This window comes from Cyprinodon variegatus, unplaced genomic scaffold (genome assembly GCF_000732505.1).
Source record: "Cyprinodon variegatus isolate N-32 unplaced genomic scaffold, C_variegatus-1.0 Scaffold1612, whole genome shotgun sequence".
NCBI lineage: Eukaryota > Metazoa > Chordata > Actinopteri > Cyprinodontiformes > Cyprinodontidae > Cyprinodon > Cyprinodon variegatus.
The window spans coordinates 57,530-74,701 of record NW_015152065.1 but is presented as its reverse complement, the minus strand read 5'-3'; the positions used below and the strand labels follow the sequence as shown (position 1 = coordinate 74,701).

Genomic DNA, 17,172 nt, shown 5'->3' with positions numbered 1-17,172 from the left:
GAATATCATGTTCAGAGGCCTAAGGCTGGGCATGAACTGTATGATATTTTATTTCATTGTACTCAGCTACAGCTCAAACTGCATGACAAAACTGCAGGGTTTAAAAGTTCACAGCTCATAGCTCTCAACTCTGTTCTTACACTGTGTGGCCTGATGCTCTGATGCAATCTTACTGCTCATGCTGCTCTTCCAAAAAGTAGGACTCAGCCCCAAGACATGGTTAGACTCTTCAATCTAGAAGTAGAAGAAAAAGAAGTCCACCGTCGTTTACACATTTAAAGTGTACAAGATTCCGGTAAATCAGCTCGTAGTTCTTCTTCAACAGCAGCATTTGCCCACGAACACGTTACGAGGTGTTCAGGTACACGTTTGTTTTTTCCAGTCTTATGATTCCTCATCAGGAGGTGGTCAGGAGAGGTTTATCGCACTTGTTACCATCCATATTCCACATGTTGCAAGAGTTCACCTTAAACAGAACAATGTTGAATGATGTCAAGATCACTTCATGTTTCTCACTTCAAAAACTGCACTGTTCAGTTCAAACTTCTCAGAAATGTGAGTTCAACTCAGAAATACATCCATGGATTAAACTAAATGACACATCAGGGTTTTTGAGTTATTCTATCTTCCTCTTTATCAGCAGTTTTTTCTTCTTTCTAATCAAACAATTTGACCAGAGGTGAGAATTTCTCTGGAAGAATATCCAGATGGGCAAGGACACTAAAGCCTGACAATGTCTCCAGCTTCCGGTCCAGGTCCATCCAGCCTTATCTGGATCTACTACTGAGAGATGTGGCAGCAGCTCCAAGAGCTAAGAGCCTCGTACAGAGGAGGAGAATGGAAAAACTAAGTGATCTCTCATGGACTGAAGTCTTAGAGAGTTTCTGGGATTCTTCCTGCATTCCACACTGTTGCCCATGTTGGCTCAACATAACTAAATAATGTTGCTGGGAATGGGATTGGGTATTTCCTGCATAATCAGCTCTAAATTCACTGGATTCTGGGAAGTTCTGGATAACTCTGAAATCCCATATTGAAATTTGAATCATTGTTTCATATGTCCTGCTTATTATTAAATAAATCATGATAAGAAGTTTAAAAAAGAAATAAACTTAAACTGGCAGTGAAGACTTTAGCCTGAATATCCTCAGTGTGGATCAGTAGAATATCAGCCATATGTCTGCAGTTTAGAGTCAACAAAACTTTACCATCAGAAATATCAGCACTAAACTAAAACATGGTGACTGACCTCAATGTCTGTAGGGTGCAGAGGGGAGACTGTAGAAAACCACAGAGCTGCTTCACTCCACCATCTTTCAGGTCGTTCCTGCTCAGGTCCAGTTCTGTCAGATGGGAGGGGTTGGACTTCAGAGCTGAGCCCAGAGAAGCACAGCTGATTTCTGACAAACTGCAGTCAATCAATCTGAGTAAAGAATAAAAGACCTTTTGAAGCTACTGGAGAGACAGGTTAAAATTAAAATACTGCAAAAAAATCATAAAAATAATTTGACATAAAGCTAAAGTTCCATAAAATGATCAAGTTAAAGTAGTAAACCAAGCAGAACCAGAACATGTTCTAATGACGTGTGAAGGTCCAGATCAAGGTGTGTTTATTAATCTCCTCCAGGAGAAATCTGTGTTGGACAGAGTAGAGCTGCAACACAATCCAGAACCAGAACAACACAAGCAGCATCAACTGCAAGAAGAAATAGATGAGAAAATATTCAGAGGAAAAGTCTTCAAACACATCCCAGCATTTATCTTGGGTTATGTTCATCTTCTACCCAGGGGCACCTTATGGGGGGAAAACTAAGGAAAACTCTAAGGGCCTTTGACTGAGAGGGGCCCCAAAAGAGAAAGTAAAGATTTGTCTTGCTATATTTTTCAAGTATAAAAAGAAAATCCATCACTAAAATAAAAAAAAATTGTGTTCTCCCTCATTTTTCAGTAGTAAACAGTGAAACTGTTGGTTGCTGGAGACCAACTTTAGTGGATTAGAAATCCAATCCTAGATGTTAATCCCAGCGAAAATGAAATACCTACAAGCCATATAAATCAGATTGATTTGAAGAGAAAAAATCAATCTCAGTAATTTCATTTCTATTTCTGCATCACTGAAATAACTGTTCTGATGTTGAATCTAGGTTGTGCACTTCCACAGTGGATAGCACTGCTGCCTTGCAGCAAGAAGGTTACGGGTTAGATTCCTGGTCTGGGGCCTTTCTGCATGGAGTTTGCATGTTCTCCCTTTGCAGACATAGGCTCTCTACAAGTACTCCGGCTTTATCCCACAGTCCAAGAACAAAAAACATGACTGTAAGGTTAACTGGCTTCTCTAAATTGTCATTATGTGTGAGTCTGTGCATGAATGGTTTCGTTGTCCTGTTTTTCTCTGTGATACCCTTTAATAGACTGGAGACCTGTCCATGGTGTACCCTGCCCTCGCCTGAAGACAGTTGGAAAAAGTTGGCACCAGCCACACCAAGACCCCAGCAGGCATAAGCGTAATAGAAAATGGATAGATGTTGAATGTAGTTTTTATATCAGCGATGTTTCTGTTGAAGGTAAAATACACTCATGGACGGAATTTTATTTTTGTTTTACTTTTTTAATTCATTTGACAAGTTAAATGCCATAAGTCATTCAATAATCATTCTAACCATGAATTAATGATGATTTATCAATTGCTAACCCACCCCAGCTATTGTAGGGCCTTAAATATTTATGCTGAAGAAGTGTTTTAATCATTTATCCTTGCAACAAGATTTATTTAACGTATATCTGAGTATTGATTTATTGTTTCATAGAAGCATTTATTAGCCTTTCCACTGGCTTGATTGCAGCAATGCATTTTATTTAGTCTTTTACTTAGATGAATGGTAGTAAACAAACTTAGTTATTTCTACTATGTTTTTAACTTTACATATATTCATGAATTTTCCCCTTTGTTTGTTGTTGACCAAACAAGGAACAGGTTCCATTTATGGTCAAAGTGTGGATCCATCTATTCCTCTTTTCCTTCATTCTAAACCTGAATGAAGCAAACCTGCTAACAAGGCTAGGCTACGGCTGAACTTATATAATAAATATTAGCACTAAGCTAAAACATGGTGACTGACCTCAATGTCTGTAGTTTACAGAGGGGAGACTGGAGAAAACCACAGAGCTGCTTCACTCCACCATCTTTCAGGTTTCTGTTGTCACTCAGGTCCAGTTCTGTCAGATGGGAGGGGTTGGACTTCAGAGCTGAGACCAGAGAAGCACAGCTGATCTCTGACAAACTGCAGCGATTCAATCTAAAAAAAAAGGAATAAATACGAATTGAAGCAGCTGGAAAGGCATGTTGAAATTAAAATAATGAAAAAAATTATTAAAAATAATTTGACTAAAAATTAATTTTCCAGAAAAGTTATCAAGTTAAAGTACTAAACCAAAGAGAACAAGAACATGTCTTAATGACGTGTGAAGGTCCAGATCAAGGTGTGTTTATTTGTTTCCTCCAGGAGAAATCTGTGTTGGACAAAGAGCAGAGCTGCAACACAATCCAGAACTAGAACAACACCACAGTGTTAAGTTCATCAACCATGACGATGATGAAAATGTTTCGTCAACGCCTCTTTTTTGTCATGACAATGACGAGACGATAACGCACAAAAATTGTTTCCAGAAAATAAAAATTTGACAAAAATAAAAAAGGATTTTCGTCAATGAGACCAAGACAGACGAAATTTACGATCCATGGACGAATGGACATTAAGAAAGGTAATTGTTTATAATGAATTTGTAGTTGTTAATATGAGTGTTTCTTGAGCTTCACAGAAGATTACGCTTTGTTGCGCTGTTTGTCCCTGCACGGTGCACTGTCCTAGAGGGCCTCGCGCTGCTCAGTCAGTAGTAGCACAGGGCTTATACTCATAGCTCAACTTTACAGTCATTGCAGATAACGGTGTGGGGTTTGTTAAACAAAGCCTGGATGTATGGAGCCATTTCGTTTATAACACAAAGGAAAACACCGGAGGAAGGATGCCACCAAAGAGTGTGCAGCTTTAAAATGGCAGGGAAGAACATAGCGAATCTCAAGTGACATCCGAGGTTAAGACACGCTGCCATATGGAAGACGGTAAGGAACGGGTGGGCCTGTAGTAGTGGGAACGGGTGGATGTGTGAGAAGGGGCACATGCATGTGAATATATATATGTGTGTGCACGAGCGCACATGCATGTAGCTGTGTGAGTGCGCATGGGCGCGCATGCATGGGGCTGTATGTGTATAAGCCTCACTGTGCCTGTGTCTGTCTGTCTCTCTGTCAAAGAAGAAAGATGTTTTACTGATACACTGGATATTAATCGTTTAAATTTCTTCCTCTGCACTAGATACCCGACCCCGTGACACCACAGCCAAATCAGAGGTTGGGGAAGGAAGGGAAGTCTGTTGCAGAGATGTTGGGAGCACCCCCACCATAAAAACCTGGCTCCAAAGAGCAGAAAGCCCTGAAGAACTCAATGGAAAAGTGGATTGGGCTTCTGGCCTGCCTGCAAGGACCACTGAGGATGAAGACTTTGTGGATATGATGAAAAAAGCCAACAAAAGGTTCAATGTGTAGCTGTGTGAGGAAGTGTTATTCTGCATAGTGTGATATATAAGTTAAAAAAAAAGCTGTGTGTGGAGAAGTTTTATCATTTAAAAATAACAAAAATTACAAAAATTACTAAAATTTGACTAAGACTAAAATTGATTTTTGCCATTGTTACTAAGACTAAGACAACATTTTTTTTTTAAAAAGCTGATGAAATTAACACTGCAACACAAGCAGCATCAAGAAGAAATAGATAAGAAAAAGCTCAAAGGAAAAGTCTTCAAACACATCCCAGTATTTATCTTGGGTTCTCTTTATCTCCTGCCGACCGGTGGCTTCCTAGTTGGATTGAAGGAGGAAAAAATTAGTGTTTAATACTGTTGTGATCAAGTGTTGCTAATGTCATGGCAACTACTCCCATTTTAAGAAACACCCTTCTGGTGGAGGTATTAAAAGGGAAGACTTCCTGTTCCAACTTCCTATTCGCCAGCAGCAAGTAGTTGCTAAAGGCTAAACACTAATGCACTTCCCAGCTGAGGCCAGTCTGCCAGTAAGAGGGCTTGGGGAGGAGGAGGGTTTTGGTAACATGACGAGTGTTTCTAAGTCGCTTGTGGAGAAATGTCCTGCTTTATAAGTAGTGAGGAAACAGGAAGTGATTCTTGTGGGATTGAAAAAGAAAATGGTGAGAATGATGAAAATTGGAAGAGTAGAATCAAAAAATGAGAAAAAGGGTAAAAAGCTTCAAAATCATTACAAAGTAATATTTAAACTAGTTAATCAGGCAGACTCTTTTACAAATTGGAATCCAGTGCAGTTAACAAAATCAATAAATCTATAAGTCCCAAAATTCTGTATAGTGGAGAGCTGTAAGGTGGCCAAACGCAACTCTATCAAGCTGACCAGCATCGAAATAGGAGAAACTGAATCTCAGTTACCCCTCTTTGCAGATGTTATGGTTTTATTTGTAACTAACTTGGAAAAATCGATTCATGCAGTGAGGAAAATTTTGCAGAGTTTTGGTCATTTTTCTGGATATAGATTTAACCAGAGGAAAAGCTTTTGGTTAGTTTTGAATAAAAACAACCCTCTTGCACTTATGAAGGTTTTACTTATTTGGGAATCTGGGTTAACACTAACATAAATAAAATTGTTAATAATAATTATGGCCCTCTAGTACAAAAGGTTTTAGAGTCTTTAAAAAGTCTTTAGAAAAATGCTGGTTCTTCCAAAGTTTCTATATATATTTTAATCTATTCCCCTACATATTCCTGTCTCTGTGTTTTCCTAAAGTTTCAACAACAGGAAATTGAGTTCAATATTTAGAAAAACTAAACAAGAAAATAATCTACATTATAAAGAGTCTGAGAAATTGTATTCTGATTTTTAGACAGCAGCTGTTTTTAAAAAGAGAATATATTATCATAAATAAAAAAAAAAATCCGTATTGAATTATCAGTGAATGATGATGTTTGAATAAATAGGGAAAGCTCACGTCAGTTTCTTCAGTTTGCAGATTGAGCTTTCCAGTATCTCACACAGATGCTTCATTCCAGAGTCTCCAAATCTTTTCCCTCCACTGATCTCATCTGTTATCACTTCGGTGAGATAACAGTTGGACTTCAGAGCTGAGGCCACAACTTCACAGTCAGCCTCATTGAGAGAACAGCCACCAAGTCTGTGATTAGAGGAGAAATAAAGTCAGTTCTAATGAAATCAGACATTCTGGATGATAAACACAGACTAAAACATGATGAACAAACAGTGATGTCATCATCTGACTAAAATTTGCTCTCCTCAATGTCCTGTGTTTGACACCACAGCAAATCTCTTCAGTCTCTTCAGGTCCTGGTTCAGCTGCAGACATATGGTGTTTCTGCTTTGGTATGAAGCTCTATATAGCCACAGTTAAGGGGACAAACTGAGAAGCTAAGCAACAGTTAGTTAGTTCAATCTCTAACATTCTGCTCTCTCTGCTTTTTTTCATAGTAGCTTTGCCTCGTCTGTTCCTGTGTGGCTATGACACCTTCCTGAAGAGAAATATCAGCCATGATGCTGCCATTAACACCCTTGTTAATAGATTCTGGAGATTGGCCTGTTTTCCAGTGTAGTCCTGTTTCCCTGATTGTGACTGGCTGGATGTGTTCTCTTCATCCTCTGACATGGGAGCTGGCTCGGAGCTCGTCTGCCTGGCTGTGTTTCCTGGATGGGAAAGCCTTATACAGCTGCTTTTTGTTTCTCTGCTTCTGTCTCCTTGGACCCCAGTTGGCCTCCTTAGATGGCCGCTCACATGGAGCCAGGTTCTGCTGGAGGTTTCTTCCTGTTAAAAAGGAGTTTTTCCTCTCCACTCTCACTATGAGCATGCTTAGTGTGAGGGATTGCATTTGAGTCAATCAGTCAATGCCATCAACTGATTTTTCTTAGATAAAAAACTTTGAATCAATTTTACTGTATGATCTGGTGAACTGTAAAGTGCCTTGAGATTGCATGTGTTGTGAATTGGCACTCTATTAATAAACTGAATTGAATTGAACAGTTTCAAACAGCTCAGGCTTCATGTTCACAGAACAACACTGAAACTTTGACAGAAGCCATCTTGGTTGCCTGTTAGAAAACCTCCCTCTTTCTTCATGCTTAGCTCTCACTGCTGTCTGCGGCAGGAACAATCTGGGTCCAAAGCTCTTCATCAATGTCAATATAATTTCCATTGGCAGAGTAAGGAATTATCCATGGATCTAATATCCCAACAGTCACAGCGTGTCTGATGGTAATGATCACAAATCAACCAAGCAGCATCAAAGATTTTATGTTCATCCATTTTCTCTCAAACCTTCAGCTTCTTTAGGATCATGGCTCATCTCTGCCTCTAACAGCCAATGGGGGAGAGGCAGCATCCACTTTGGACAGGGGGACAATTTATCAGTGGAATAAATGATGGGATTAAAAAACATGTTGAAATTTGACTTAAAGTGACTAAATCTATTCAGCTATCTACTGGATAGAAATGGTTTCAGAAGAGATTCATCTGGATCCTGCCCTCCAACATCCAAATGACCTCCTGGGACCATAAAGTCATCAGACTCTCCTTCCCGAGGAAACATTGGACCTTCAGATGCAGTCACAGGCTGCAGATCTTCTATAAGTCTGTGAAGGAAAGTTCAGTTTTCTCTGCAGCATCCAATGAAGATGCAGCATCAGAGACTCAAAGGAACTAAAGCAACTAATTAAGAGGCTAACTGAGCTGGATGAAGGAAACTACTGGTGATTGTAGCGATAACAATGAGCTTCTCAGAGATCTGAATAAGGTCAGACACCAGTCACTCATTTCATGACTTAAGACTTGATGAAACCACTAAATGAAACATAAACATGATGGAGATGACAGTTGTTACTTAGTTCCCCATTTGTCTTTTCCCCTAATGTCTGCAGTTTTTTGGTTTCTTGAATTTTGGTTGTTGGATTTTCTTTCTGTTGCCATTTTCATTCAATTGGCAAAACTCATCTCTGCCTCCTCATCTCTGCTCCTAACTTCTACCAAACCTGACTGATGTCAAACCTTTCATGGGTTCTAACAAGCTTCTCCTGAAGGGCTGGAAGAGGGAAGTATGTGATGTGAGGAAGATGAAGAACATCTAAAAGGGGAGGATAAAAACATGTGAGGAGAAGAGATGAGTAGAGATGAGGAGAGAAAGATTGTATCAGAGATGGATGAAACAAAAAAAATCAGGAACATCCTGCAGCTGATGGAGAGATGAAAATGCTGGCTGTTGGTTGGACACAATTGTTGGGCAACCACTGGCAGAAATGTGTAGAATTTCTGATGATTTTTTGTATGTATTGATGTTTATTGGAACAGACCTGATGGATTAAACATATCATTCACTCCTGATTTCTGACATGAGGCAGAGCCTAGGCTGGAGATCCCTTGGTTCTAGATTGATGAGACAGAAAACTGTCGATCTGGAAGGAAACAGGGAAAAACTGCTTGAAAGAGTGAAAGTTACCCTATACTGTTCTGTGCATTGTCTCAGAGGAACAAGATTTGGCTGGAAGAAGAAAGTGTTGGTAAATACACAAAGAAAGAGTTGAAGGCCAAAATGCCTAGGAGGAGACAGAGCATTTGGGTCAAGCAGCATTTTTCATGTGAAAGCAGTGAAAAAGGGTTAAAGCTCATGTCCTACAGGTCTTTATGGAGGACATATAACAGCTACAACAAAGGCTGCAGATGAAGTGTTGATGAGGAAAATGGTTTCAAACTCTGGAAGCACAGTTCTTTGAACTTTGAGAGGATCTGACAGAAACTAGAACTCCTACAGAAATGGCATTTTCTGAAACTAGATAACACAGCTAATTTTGGCTCTAATTTAGTGAATAGAGGGAAATCTGTGGCAGGAAGAAAAGTTGGTTCTGAATCCCAAAAACTGATCTCCATAGCAACAGCAGCAATGCAAGGATTTACCTGGTCCAGGTTTAAATCTAAGCTGAATAATGATTTTATAAAAACAATCAAAGAGACTAAAAAGGTGAATCCTGGGCCAACAGCCCAGGCACTGAAGAGGATTTTAAAGGTTCTGATTGGTCTCTGGCTTATTGAATCTTTAGAGAAATGCTTCTTCGTTTAATGAAAGATGAAAACTGATCAAAAGTAGAAAATTTTTAAAAGGATCAAAATCTCTAAACAGAAAAAGGTCCAACAGAGCTGTCCTGAAGGAGATGAACGTTTAGATGATTGTACGTTTGAAATGGTCCAACGAATGAAGGAACAAGTTAAAGAGCAAAAATGTCCAGAAGCAACTAGAACCATGAAGAAGAACCAGGAGGACAATACAGCTGACTCTCCATCACCCCATGAAGACATCTGGACTCACCGAGCCTTTCTGCAGTTCCTCACAGCTGGAACCAGTCTACGTCGTCCTTCTTCTGATGTGTTGTACTTCTCCAGGTCCAACTCATCCATAACCTCCTCTGACATCTGTAACACGTAGGCCAGAGCTGAGCACTGGATCTCTGAGAGCTTCTCCTCTGATCTTTTCTCTGATTTCAGGAACTGCTGGATGTCCTGGTAAACAGACTGATCCTTAATCTCCATCAAACAGTGGAAGATGTTGATGCTTCTGTCAGTAGAGATATCATCAGTGTTCATCTCCTTTAGATTGTTGATGACTCTTTGGATGGTTGATGGACTTATCTCCATCTGACCCAGTAGAAAGCCTAAGAGTTTGTGGTTGGACTCAACAAATAGGCCATGAAGGAAACGAGCAAATAGGTCCAGGTGGCCGTTTGGACTCCTGAGGGATTTGTCAATGATTCTCTTCATGAAGTCCTCCAGAGATGTTTTTCTGAAGATTTGTCCAATGATTCTTTCCATAAATGTTTCTTTGTATTCTTCTCCAAGGAAGTTGTTCACTTCCTCTGTGATCCTGCTGGTCAAACAGTGGAGCATGTAGACTGAAGCCAGAAACTCCTGGATGCTCAGATGAACAAAGCAGTAGACTGGTTTTGGGAAGATCACACTCTCTCTTTTGAAGATCTCTGTACAAACTCCTGAGTACACCAATGCCTCTGTGACATCCAGACCACACTGTTCCAGGTCTTCTTGGTAAAATATGATGTTTCCTTTCTCCAGATGTTCTAACGCCAGCCTCCCTAGTTTCAGGAGAACTTCCCTGTCACCCTGCATCAGCTCCTTTTGACCTTCACGGTACTTCTCCTTCCTCTTGGTCTGAACAAGCAGGAAGTGTGAGTACATGTCAGTCATGGTACTGGGGAGCTCTCTTCTCTGCTCCATGGTCAACAGGTTCTCCAGAACCGTAGCAGTGATCCAGCAGAACACTGGTATCCCACACATGATGTGGAGGCTCCTGGAGGTCTTGATGTGGGAGATGATCCTGCTGGACATCTTTTCATCAAGGAACCTCCTCCTGAAGTACTCCTCCTTCTGAACGTTAGTGAAGCCTCGTACTTCTGTTACCCTGGAAACACAGGATGAAGGGATCCGACTAGCTGCCGCAGGTCGGGAAGTTATCCAGACAAGAGCCAAGGGAAGCAGGTTCCCCTTGATGAGATTCATCACAAGAACATTGACTGATGACCTCTGTGTGACATCAGAAACAAGCTGACTGTTATTGAAGTCCAGAGAAAGTCTGCTTTCATCCAGGCCATCAAAGATGAAGAGAAGTTTCCAGACAGCCAGCTTCTCTGCTGGGAGCTTCTGGAGGGTTGGATGGAAAAGATGGAGCAGTGTGAGAAGACTGTGCTGATGATCTCTGATCAGGTTCAGCTCCCTGAAGGAAAGCAGAATCACCACACTGATATCTTGGTTCTCCAAGCCCTCTGCCCAGTCCAGAGTGAACTTCTGCACTGAGAAGGTTTTTCCAACACCAGCAACGCCGTTGGTCAGAACCACTCTTATGGCTCCATGTTGGTCAGGTAAGGCTTTGAAGATGTCCTGACACCTGATTGGACAACCATGGAGGTTCTGGAACTTGACAGTTCTCTCAAGCTGCTTCACCTCATGTTGGGTATTAACCTCTTCACTCTGTCCCTCTGTGATGTAGAGGTCAGTGTAAATCCTGTTGAAAAGGGTTGTACTTCCTGTTTTATCACTTCCTTCAGTCACACATTCATATCTCCTCCTCAGACTTGTCTTATGTTCCTTTAGGACCTCCTGCAGACAACCATCTGGTGAAACACAGAAGAAAAGACAGCTGAACAAAAAAATGGATGTAGAGATGAAGATGGAACCAAACCATCTGAAACATCACACTATGTGGTTCTAAACCAGGGGTCGGCAACCGGACCACATGCAGCTTTTTAATGCACCCTTTTAAAAAATGTATGAAGTGGAAAACATAAAATTTCTATTTTGTTTTTTGTTTTAATATGGTATAAAGTAGGTCAAACAAACATTAATTATATTTTCCAATAATGGAAGAATCTGTGTAATAAGTAAATGTAAACAATAAAATTCCCATATCTGTCAAGGAAGATTTGGGTCACAGCCTTTCAGGGCTGCGCGGTGCCAGGCAGGTAGCTGTTGTAAACAAAGCGGGGGGGGTGTCTTGGGCCACAGATCCCAAAGGGAAAAAGGATTCAAAGAAGAATGGACTGAATCATTTGCTGTCATTACCAATGAGGAATGATTTCCTGCATGTTTGCTTTGTAATAAGAAGTTTTCAAATAATAAAAAGAGTAATTTGGAAAGGCATTTTCAGTGATGGCATGGTAAATTTGTAGCTTATAACTATTACAGGAGAGCAGGAGAGCAAAGATAGTTTGAAGAAGTTGATTGCATCTCCAAACTCCACTACTGCTGCTTGTTTCATTGCAAGCATGGAAAACCATTCACAAACTGAATAGGTAGCACTCTTATACAGGTATGTGAACTTTCTTCTATTTTTATTTCCCCAAATCCTCAAAATAAAAATAAGGTAACATTTCTTTATTGTGTTTCTACAATTTCACCATTCAATGCAACAAAACCTAAAACATTAATATTGTATTGGAATTTAAACTTAAAGCACCAAATGCCATAAAACAGAGTAGTCACGTGATGAGGCATTTTCTCCAGGACATACATTTAATCATGAATATTCATGAATCATGAATATTCAAGCACTTTTTTTGGTCCAATATGGCTCTTTGTGTCATGATCCTGGCACTAGTGACTGCCTCGATTGCTCATTCCACTCAACAGTTTAACAGTTTTTAATTACTGCTTCTCTGATCCACCTGTTTCCAGGTCCTATATATGCTGTGTGTTTTCCGGCTACTTTGATTCCCCTTCTGTACCTCATTGGCTCTCTGATCTTCTGGTCCATGAACTTAGTTCTGCTATGACTTCAGCTTTGGATAGTCCCTTCTGGACACTGTTGCTCCTTGGCGTCTGCTGACTTCAGCTCCGCTCATCACTCAGAGCTCCAGGAGCAGCGCCCTCAACAATCGGAGGACAACTCCCTCGCTGATTCATCTCCTTCCTCTGGGATTGTACTGAACTCTGAACTAGGTCAGTGACTACTGCTTTAGTAGTTATCAGCCCATTATTCTTAGTCACTGACCTGGGTTTCTGTTCCTACAGAGGATTTTGTTTTTCCGCTCCAGCTGACGAGCAGCCGCACGCTGAGTGTTCAACAAAGACTCTTTGAATTAATTCAGATCTGTCTGTTTAGAATATTGGATCCAAGGTTTCTAGCCCCTTGACACAGTTTGGGTTGCGGACACCTGCTTTAAACAATCAGATTAGTCCTGAGAACCAGAAACTTGTTAACTTGTCAGACAGCACATTTCTGCCTCAATTTTGTGGCGTGTGTTTGCTCAGTCAGGATCTGATTTTCAAATAAAAATATTAAGAAATGTTGACAGAAATATACAGCAGCTTTCAGCAACATCAACTCTTGAGTATTATCTCACCATTGTTCTCACTGGACAGGTCCCACCCCACTCACAGAACTGCTTTGCACACAGAGCGCTTTACTCATTAGCAGATTCAAGCGGCCTGTTGATTTGTTCACAGCTGAGGAAATTTTGGAAATCAGCTGTATCCTAAATGCACTGAATATAAAATTATCCATCTGGGAGAATTTGGAGGAAATTCTGAGAGCCAGAGATGTGAAATAGAGGAATTTATCAGTTTTTAAAGAGGATGAGGATGAACAGCAGCATCTCAGAACCCTGTTTATGAGGAATTCATTAACTGTTTATTTCTAGCATCATCAGCCTTATGTGGTGATTGTTGAAGAGTCATGCATAACATGGTTGTTTTATGTAATGTTTCTTTTCTTTCTTTGTTATCAGAGTTCAGCCTCCCCCCACCCCCTACTGCAGAAAGGCAGTGCTATTTCAACTGATTGTTAGATGATGAAAAAACAAAGTAGTTATTATCCACCCTAACCTGCATCTCTAGTTGGAGGAACAGGTTTGACACGTTCGGTGTGGTGGATATTCTAGAAGAACTTCATGGAGTGTTTAAACATTTATCTTTTCCACAAGTCCAAAAACTGTTAAAAGCAAAACCACTGGAATCCAAATATAACGTTGTTTCACTTCCCACCCAGAAAGCTTTCTCAATTCAAAATGTCTGGAGTAGTGTGGAGCTCCAGGTTTTATAGATTAGCCGAACAAACGACTTGTTAAGGCTTGCAAATTTAACCAATACAGGTCCAACCCTTTTTATGGGGGTTGTTAAGGTTGTCGTTTGCCTGCAGGTTAAACCGAAACTGGACCACGCATTTGCAATGGTTGGTCGTTAGGATCATCATTGGCCTGGCTTGCAGAAGCAATGTTTTGACCACCTGCATGGCGATGAGGATTAAGGTGATAGTTGGAAGGAATCAACTCTAGAGCTGCATTATAGTTTTTCAGCACCTGAGTCAAGTTGGCCCCCCACCTTATTCAAATCAGACAAAATTGCTGTCAACATTTGTGATGCTTTGTGCAGCAAAAAAAAAGTTTTTGTGCCACTATAACTTTACACATATAAAGAAATGTTTCTAGAGGTCATCAAAGGTCAACCAGCCCCCCCACCACCACCACCACCACCTTCTTCAAATCAGATGAAATGGGAGTCAATTAAATCTACTCCATTTGTGCTGGTTTGTGCAGAAAACATGTTTATTTATGCTCCTAGCATTCTGAAGATATAAAGAAAAATGTTCTTCAGGGGTCATCAGAGGGAAACCATTCCCGTGGTCCTGCTCTCATTTGCAAAAATAAATACATTGTCAATTAACTGTGCTGTTTGTGCAGCAAAATTGTTCGATTTTTCAGGTTAAAATTTAATTCATAGGTTGGCAACTTATCACTAAAATGATAGCAGTACAAATAAAGATTTTTGCTATACAAAAATAACAACTTCACTCAGGTGTTTTCAAGACCTGAAACCTGACTCCTCCCCCTCTTTTTAAGATTGGGTTTTCCCCGACAATTTCAGGTTTACAACTATGTTGCTTTTTGTTTCTTTGATAGTTTTGCAGATCTGTAGGTTAAAATGTAACTAGTAACTAGAAATTGGCTGCTAGAAATCTAGCAGCCAATTTCAAAGGGGTGTGTTGAAGCCCAAATGTTCCAGTTTTTCTATCAGATTCTGTGGGATGATGGTGTTGAATGCTGAACTTAATACAAGAACACCATCCACACGTGGGTGTTCTTCTACTGGAAGTGTGCTAGGCTAAGTTGAAGAGCAAAGGAGATGGCATCCTCAGTGAAGTGGTTTGGTTGGTAGGCATACTGGAAGGGGCTAATGTTCGGGGGAGACAGGGGATGATATGTTCTTTAACCACCCCTTTCGAAGCACTTCATCGTGATAGGAGTCAGTGCGACAGGCCGGTAGTCATTGATTGAGTCGACTTGAGGCTTCTTTGGGACAGGAATGATGGAGACAATTTGTGATGCTAACGTCCCTAATGCGTTTGTTGATGTAGGCTGACACAGTCATGGCACGCTCATTTATACTTTGTTGTCATAGCTTGCTGTAGCCTTAAACATGTTCCACTCAGAGCATTGAAAATAGTCTATGAGTTTCTCCTTGGCCTCCTAAGTCTGCACTCCTTGCCTATTTGTTTTGCCTTGATTAGGTGAGGCCTGTATGCAGGAATTAGCATCTCAGATAGATGATATGATGACCACAGACCCGAACTGCTCTGAATGCATCCTTGATGTTAGAGTAGTCTAAATTCTAAGTGTTTTGACCCTGAGTTGAAAAGTCCATGTTGGTCAAAATTACGGAGAACAGTCTTCAAGTTAGCCTGTTTAAAATCCCCAGCAAAAATGATGGACTAGAGCAGAAAACATGGAACTGATGAAATGCTACTATACAAGCAACCCCAGTGAGAGAGGTTACATGCAGGGACTATGGGAGTTATGGCAGCTCCAAAAACCATCATCAACACTGACAAAGCAACAACTACTAACTCAGATGTTCTAACATCTGCAAACGGCAGCTCCTATCACAGCTAGAAATTGATGAGGTACAACTGACATGCTGTGGCAAGGGGGAGTCAGGACAACAGGTCAATAGGGAGATACAGTGGGCACTGGTTGGAAATGGACGGTTTCCTGCGTGATTCCTGTGTGATTCCTGCGTGAATCACAATGTATTTCCTGACGCCAGTTTTTTTATTTCAAAAAGAACTGCAATGTACCCGGACAACCACCAGGTGGCACTTGGGACCTCTGCCGTGCTGAAGGTGACGTTTGTGGGCCTGCAGTCAACTGAAAAGCAGGTTTATTGGGGATCTTGGTGTGATATTGTGCTATTTTATTTTGTTTTTGATTAAAATGAAGTTAATGAATTAATTTAACATAGTGACTGCATAATCTTATTTTATGAAAATGGTTGCGTAGTTATAGATACACCTCCGATCTTATCTGAGATCTGTATATTTCTATTTATCTGCATCTCTATTATTTAATGAAAAATAAAATTAATTAAGTTGGAGCCGGGGATACGGACTGAGGCGCAACCAGAGAAAGGCGACAGAGACAGTGCTGCGGCTGGTGATTTTGAAATTAAAATCATATCCAAAGTTGATTCCTCATTAAGATAAGCCAAAGTTATTCAAAAGGGTATGTAAGAAAATATATTTCCTTTAGTTTTGTAAAATATAAGTGCCGTTAACAGCTTTGAGGATCAAAAGTCAAGCTAATCTTTAACTGTGTTCATTAAAATCCATCGAGAGTTTCTGTGCTTGGTCTGTAATAAAAAAAAGCAGCCACCTGTCGCTACCACACCGTTTTTTATTAGATTAGACCATAGGGATTATCATTCTACTGCCTCAACATCTTACTCTGATAATAACAGGCGTATTGTTATACTGTTTTTGTGTGTTACTTTCTTGCCCGTGTTGTACTGTTTTTGCGAGGGGTGTCACATGTTGCGAGCTTATAGTGTAGAGGGTAGGCAGAGTTGTCTGCGGTTCAACAGGTTGTGGGTTCAGTCCCAGCTGTGGCCGAGTTGCCTTAATTGTTTTTCTATTTTTTTTTAATCGCTTTTTTATTACATTAGACCATAGGGATTTTCATTCTACAGCCTCAACATCTTACTCTGATAATAACAGGCGTATCGTTATACTGTTTTTGTGTGTTGTTATTATTTATTATTATCGTTTTATTAGTTTAACTACTGTACATTTTCCAGGAGCTTGACCGTAGTGTCGCTGCATTATTTATCAAGTTCATCGTTCCAGTAGTGACCTTATTGTTTTTATCAAGTAGCGACGTAGCGTCCACAAATGCTACAACATCCAGGGCAAAACTAAGTAATGAAACCAGGTTTTCTATTTTTGAAACAACAGTTGGAGTTATTCGTTGGACATTGACGCATGAGCCTCCCATGTATAAAAAGAGAAGCTGAGCAGCTCCTTTAGTCAGAGACTTACAGTAGACACCCTGTCTGTAAGAAGGAGCGCTACAGCAGGTCATTCGTTCCTGCTGCCACCAGACTCTATAATAATGCACTATATCAACAATAACTCCTGTAAAAACCAGCCTGCCTCAGCCACGCTTTCATCATCTCCTCATCCATCCAGCCCCTTTCATTTTCCTTTAAATCATAGGTCATATATCATACATCCTTAAATGTTTTTCTTTTTTTTTTTAATCAC

At 40.3% G+C, this 17,172-nt stretch overlaps 2 protein-coding genes across 2 annotated transcripts in view; one reads left to right on the top strand and one right to left on the bottom strand.

Moving 5' to 3' along the window:
- Positions 1 to 13,869, bottom strand: part of LOC107104091 (NACHT, LRR and PYD domains-containing protein 3-like) — a gene marked incomplete at its 3' end in the record, with an annotated part of 17,280 nt that extends 3,411 nt beyond the window's left edge. The window contains exons 1-5 of the mRNA XM_015404009.1: positions 13,737 to 13,869; positions 9,442 to 11,254; positions 6,069 to 6,251; positions 3,120 to 3,296; positions 1,250 to 1,423 (exon numbers count right to left, since the gene is read on the bottom strand). Coding sequence (XP_015259495.1) covers positions 1,250 to 1,423; positions 3,120 to 3,296; positions 6,069 to 6,251; positions 9,442 to 11,254; positions 13,737 to 13,869 — 2,480 coding nt within the window. The remainder of the gene's footprint in view (positions 1 to 1,249; positions 1,424 to 3,119; positions 3,297 to 6,068; positions 6,252 to 9,441; positions 11,255 to 13,736) is intronic.
- A 1,836-nt stretch (positions 13,870 to 15,705) lies between these two features.
- LOC107104090 overlaps positions 15,706 to 17,172 on the top strand; it is a 15,696-nt gene continuing 14,229 nt past the window's right edge. Inside the window, exon 1 of the mRNA XM_015404008.1 lies at positions 15,706 to 15,756. Coding sequence (XP_015259494.1) covers positions 15,706 to 15,756 — 51 coding nt within the window. The remainder of the gene's footprint in view (positions 15,757 to 17,172) is intronic.